Source organism: Synchiropus splendidus, chromosome 17, assembly GCF_027744825.2.
Source record: "Synchiropus splendidus isolate RoL2022-P1 chromosome 17, RoL_Sspl_1.0, whole genome shotgun sequence".
Classification (NCBI taxonomy): domain Eukaryota; kingdom Metazoa; phylum Chordata; class Actinopteri; order Syngnathiformes; family Callionymidae; genus Synchiropus; species Synchiropus splendidus.
The window spans coordinates 10,383,955-10,390,008 of NC_071350.1; the positions used below are offsets into that span (position 1 = coordinate 10,383,955).

The following is a 6,054-nucleotide window of genomic DNA, read 5'->3' on the forward strand; positions in this document are numbered from 1 at the left end:
AAATCTGATATCCATCGATCCAACCTGATCTCTATGCTCTTGGCGCAGTACATATCAAAGAATGTTCCAGCAACTGAACGAGTCATACGGCCGGTAACAGAGGCATCGTTCCCCGCCAGTCACGCTTCTTCCAGATCTCACAATTCTTCCACACGCGCCCACTCATCCACTCACAGGTAAATCCCCCAAAATGGTTTCCCTCTCACCAATGGCAGGCTCAACAGCGCTATAGGCGGACGTGTTTTGGGATTAAAATACTGCGGTGGGACACACCAGGGTGTAACGCTCTTTTGGGTTGTCAGACATGAAGAACGAACGTGGAGCCTGGAACATTCTGACAGCATCCTCTCTGACTCGCCGGGAATGATGTCATCATCTGTGGGGACCAGTAAATGCAGCAGTCCAGCGTGCATGGAGGCACGGGCCCGGCGTGCTGCTCACTGTGCTTACTCTGACCCTCACCCTCGGCCAGGGCTTCAATATGGGGACTCCTTCGACTCTCTGGGAGACTCTCCACACAGCGACAGGTGGGACGCCAAGTCAACCTTATGTGCTGCATTTCTACATCCATTTAGTTCTCACAGATCTTTGAAATCAAATCCTTCCTTGGAATTATTATATTCACTGGATTTAGCGATTCACAAGTCTAGAAGAAGGACAGTGACACACTGCAACAGCCTGGACAACAAACAACTGTTGCCTCAAATCTTAAAAACTGATGTCAAGAATCAAAGGGAAGGAAATGTAGCTTTATTTTGTTTTTATGATTCTCAGTCTGCTGCTTTATTATAGCGCTTCAATTACAAGTTCAAGCAATGATAACAGACCTGTAGCAACAAACTAAGTGGAATTCGCTGCAGTGAGCAGGCAGACACTGAAAATCACTTCCTCAAAAGTGATCAATCGCATTCCGCCGTTTTTTTTGGCTGGACTCTTGAGTTCCCTGAATATTGAGCAGCATGCACAAACAGGCACGTTTGATAGCAGATTTAAAGCCTTCAGCACGCACACTAAACGCCCGGCACACGCTGGGAGCGCAGAATGTGTGAATCACGCCTGTTTTGTTGTGTTTGAAAGAAATTTTTTAAATTATTATCCTCATTTCTATTCTATATTTTTATTTATATTTTCATTTTTTCTAATCCAGACGGCTTGGTAGAAGACATTTTTTCACTTAAGACACATCCCTTACTTCATTCTTCAAGTGTTACTTTTATATATTACTTTTCTAAAACTTCTAGTCATTTTTTCCCTTGCTACATTTTTGTCCATCTGTATCTGTCATGGAACAAAACCCATCCCCTCCTCTTGCAATATTTAAATCACAATTTTGATTATATACTGCAATAAATTTATAATTTCTTTGGAAAACATCTCTCTTGTATGCGAAAATATGCTTACTTTTGCTGTGTTTGGTGTCCAATCATTGCACCCTCCACCACCAAGCCAGTGTCACAACATCAAAGACGATGTTCCTTTTCTCCAAGGATTACTTGTTGATTCATAATCTCCTCTGGGTGGAAAACAGCCTGTTAAATGCTCAAGTGCTAATACTCTGACCTGTAGCGACAGGTCGTGACTTCGCAGGAATCAACCCTAATATCAGGAGATTGGTGGGAACACAGTTGGTTACCGGCCACTGCGTAGCAACCACAGCTCGAAACACAGTGAGGCAACCAGTGTTGTCCCATAGGCCATGTCTATGGTGCTCTGTGGCAATCCATTCTGATATAGTTTGTTGTCAATATGCGCATCAAAGTCGTGTAAAAATAGTACTTCAAACCAGCCGAACTCATGTTTATGATAATTTGTTGGTATTTTTGTTATATTTTATTGTTATTATTTTACTTTTTTTGGTAACTATTCAGCAGCCTCAGCTAGTTATTAATGCGTTGGGACTCAATGATCTCTTGCACTGAAGGTCGGATTCTCCAAATCGCTACTTTGAGATTAAGATTCAGATTCCCAAAATGAATTCCAGGTTGGTAGGATTGTTTGAAAAGGTTCTTCTATGTCATAAAGTCCATAAATGTGCATCATCAGTTTGCTCCTGTTGATTCAGATGTGGTGCCACAATGTTGAGAGGCGGGTTCATGGTTCACAGACAACCCAACCAAAACACAGGTGTTTTTGATGCACACAGTGAGATCGGTGTTTTGGGAGACTGAGAAACTGTCATTAAAAAAGTGTAGCTGAGAGTTTGTACCTCTGCGGACCATCAGCGACGCGTTACCTGTTTAAGATGAAAATAATGAAAAGTGAAAGGAGTCAGTGTCCATCCCTGAGGGACGCAACGTGAGGCTTCTGAGATCATTCCTACCATGGAAACTAGATTATGTCAGGGGTTCGGAAAGATTGTAAAATTGCCGTTTAGTAGGAGAGCAAAGTAGCAACCAGCAGATGTGCTCTTGTCGAAAAAGCTAAAAAGTGAAATTTAGTCACCTTTTATTTGGCAACATTGAAGAAAACCGGTTTCATAATTGAGTCTCACTTCAATGCTAACCATGAAAAATAAACTCCCAATATTGTAATGAGCCTGAACCATTTTTGTGACTCAAAATCAGTCCATGTTGTGACCAACCTCTGGTCCACTCAAAACGTGGTCACCTGTCCAGGACCACCCTTTGTCATTCTGTGGGTGACTCACGTTCCTGCAAAAAGAGTCCAGGAACATCTTGTGAATACCGGGGTGCCCCTTGGTTTACTGAGGGACTGCAGGGTGCCTTAAGACCCAAGGTAGGGGATCAGGAAGCAGCTTTACGAAATGCCAACTCAGATGGATTTGGCTGCAGCAGTTCTACGCTGAGCCTCTCCTGGATGGCAAAGCTCCTGACCATTTTGGTACTGCTCGTGGTGGCTCCTCACTCTTGAGTGAGCCTGCAAGACAGTTCACTCCTCCACCTAAGTAGGGATTCTGGGACACCCCACCCTTCCGAATAGAACCGTCCGCCTCAGTCTTAAAGATCCCAGTTTTTTGCACCGATTTCCAATCTCTCTCTCCTGCTGCCCACAGATATGTGTCTGCTCTGACGACACCAGCTCGCCTCTCGCCAGTGGACTTCCATTACTCGCTGCCCCCGCAGGTGCCTACCTTCCAGATCACATCACCCAATGCCAGCCATGCCATGTCTCTCCCTCCTGCTGTCCACAATCCGTACCCACTGGAGGACGACCAGCCGCTGCTGCGCCGCTACCAAGTGCCCCTCCACGACGCGCAGTGCCAGGAGGCCTACAGGCAGCAGCGTCGCACCTATCTCAACGACAGCAGGGGAAACCTCCCCGCGAGCCCCTACCGGCTGGCCGAGGACGAAGACTATGAGACCACCCAGGAGTATCTCTCCTCTCGAGAACAACCAAAGAGAAGTGGATCCAGTGGGGCCGGTAACCGGCGCTGGAGGAGATCCAGACTCAACGGCCACGTGGCGCCCCGTGGATATGAAGCATCTCGGGACTTTGGGTCTCGAAGCTGCCTCACGGATAGCGAGTCAGAGGAGGACGGCGAGAGCACGCCCTTCCTGAGTATGCAGAACATGAACGCGGAGCCCTCCACCATCTACAGGCCTGCCGACACTCGGACTTCTCACGCGTCGGGGCGGCAGAGTGCTCACGGAAACATGCATACGAGACTCACACACTCGCGCTCCAAAGCGGACAATGCACCCCACTAGAGAGTGTCAAACCATCCGACACAAATCAATATAGTATAGATTGATTTCTCATCGAGGAGAAATATTTTTATTTTATATAACTGACAGATATTCTAAACAAATGAAATATTTATTTTCATTTTAGCAAAGTTGTCTACTAGTTAACAGCAAAGACTTTTTTATAGGGAAAACTCTATTTATATGTACATTTTGATTTACAGCATAAAAAAAGATGTGCCAGTTTTTTCACAATGTTAAAAAAAAATAGAGTAATATTGTGGTGCCTTTTGCTGTATGCCGATGCCCGAGGGCCAGTGGAGGTTTTTGTAGCCTTTCTTACATGGACGCCTCATTTTTATACACATGTATGTTTGATTTCTTCCACTATGCGTTCCTGTTTTATTTTAAGTTCTTTGAGGAGTCAAGCCCCACTGGAACATACTCCCTCCATGTCATGCAATATAAACCAATTTAACATAAAGTGTATGTTTACATGGCTATAATTCCAGTTTATGATTTCAGGTCTTCGCCTGGAAAGGAGACATTGATAGGGTGTGTGTGTGTGTGTAGTTGTGATTGTACCATGATCTTGGTGTTTGTTGTGGTGACACCAAAGGTGTGGGCTGGAGGAGGTTCACGGAGCAGTGCTTTATCAGAACCTCCCGTGTAGGTGGAGGCAGGTGGAGCTGCTGTAGGTTCTGTGTGTTATGCAGGTCATCACTTGATGTGTTTACAGCTATTCTACCGTTCGCCCCACCCGCCCACTCAGCCCTGTCCCCTCCCCTCCACTTCTCCGCAGGCTTTCCCCGTGTTTTACGAGGCCGACAAACACTCAGCCGCCTGGCACAGGTTGACCCCTGCCATTCAAGGTGGCAAAACAAAAAAAAAATCCCATCTGTTTTCACTCAAGCCGTCGGCTAATCCCGCTCCCCGTCATCCGTCTGTGTCCATTCTGTGTTTTGTGGCTTGTGTAAAAAGGCCACACAGTGTCTCAGGATTTCCACACGCTGCCCCCCCCCCCCCCCCCCCCCCCCCCCCCCCTTAACTTCCAATTTGACTCGTGTTTTTCTGATTTTCACGCACCACACACGCAGACGAGCAGAGCAGCAAGACGCATATATACTCAACGATATAGCTGTGAAACTTTGGAAGATCATGTAAAGCAAAAATATGCAAACTTTCTATTTCGCTGTTTGATTGCGTCATTTTATAGTCTTCGGTTGTGTGTGCGCGGGGATGCTGTAGTGTAGAATGAAATGTCATATAAACGCATATTTACATGAGTTTTTGGTTATACAGCAGTTATGCAGTTCACATGTTGTTATACTCACTTGACACACACGTCCGATGACATCACGCCAGATGGCTTTTGCTGAGATTACACTGCTTTGTGTCGCGGACAGCTCCGGTCCTCTCATGTGTGTTGTTGTTGGCTTTGTTTACACGGGCAGCTACGGCTATCAATCACACGGCTCCCAAGCAGAGCAACGGTTCAGGACGTTTCCCAAGCAAAATATCCAATTGGCCTTCTTATACGAGGTTTTCAAGCCGTGCTCGAGACGATCTGAGCTGCCACTGTATCCGTGGGAAGGTCACTGCTAAGTAGCAACAACTCCGCTGTGCTTAATTAAAAAAAAACAAATCCATATTACAGCAAACTGGCGTTTTGTGATCCAAATGTTGCTTAGTGAAAGGCTGCAGTTTGCAAAAACACTGGCATAACTACAAGAAATAACACAATACAAATATGAATAGTTTCCAAGTATTTATGAACTTCATATCCACCTGAAAAAAAACATTTTCAAAATCATTTCTAAAGACAAACTGGGAAGTAACAGAAGGCGAAATCCGCAAATCCGAATGTGTCAAACTCAAGGCTGTGGGCCAAATCTGGTCCACCGTAGGATTAAAGATGGCCGACTAGATTCATGATTGCTCAACTTCATAACTGCATTCATGGCTCATTACGCCTGTTATATTATTATTCATTAGCCTGTAAAAACCTAAAAGTATTTGTGAGATATGAGCATCAATTGAATTGGCGTCATTTTACCTAGCTACGTAGGCTAATAATGTTTTAGCGCAGTACTTGCCGGGACCTACAATCGTGGGAAAGGTCGATCCAATTGTGCACCACTGTAAACACTTCCTGCTGCCAAACAATAACATGGCGTTGAACAGAAGTGAAATAAAAGTGGCTGCTATTTGACAGAGAATTTCATTTTGAAGCTAAACTTTGCGAGTCTATCAGGGTTACCATGGTAACAGGACCCTCTTCTACAAAGGTGCAAGTCCCATTGATGTTAAACTGATGTTGTGCAGTGAGAATGACCACAATGGTCCATTCAGAAGGGACTAAAATCGCTTGTCATTTTTACTTAGGTCAAAACTCATCCATTCGCAGTTG

The 6,054-nt window shown here is 45.1% G+C and overlaps 1 protein-coding gene across 4 annotated transcripts in view; it reads left to right on the forward strand.

The window, feature by feature from the left end:
• Window positions 1-4,662, forward strand: part of nrg2a (neuregulin 2a) — an 82,360-nt gene extending 77,698 nt beyond the window's left edge. For all 4 annotated transcript variants that reach the window (XM_053847383.1, XM_053847382.1, XM_053847385.1 and 1 more), the window contains 3 exons: window positions 49-176; window positions 303-527; window positions 3,014-4,662. In XM_053847383.1, coding sequence (XP_053703358.1) covers window positions 49-176; window positions 303-527; window positions 3,014-3,668 — 1,008 coding nt within the window. In that variant the 3' untranslated portion in view covers window positions 3,669-4,662. The remainder of the gene's footprint in view (window positions 1-48; window positions 177-302; window positions 528-3,013) is intronic.
• Window positions 4,663-6,054: the final 1,392 nt, after the last annotated feature.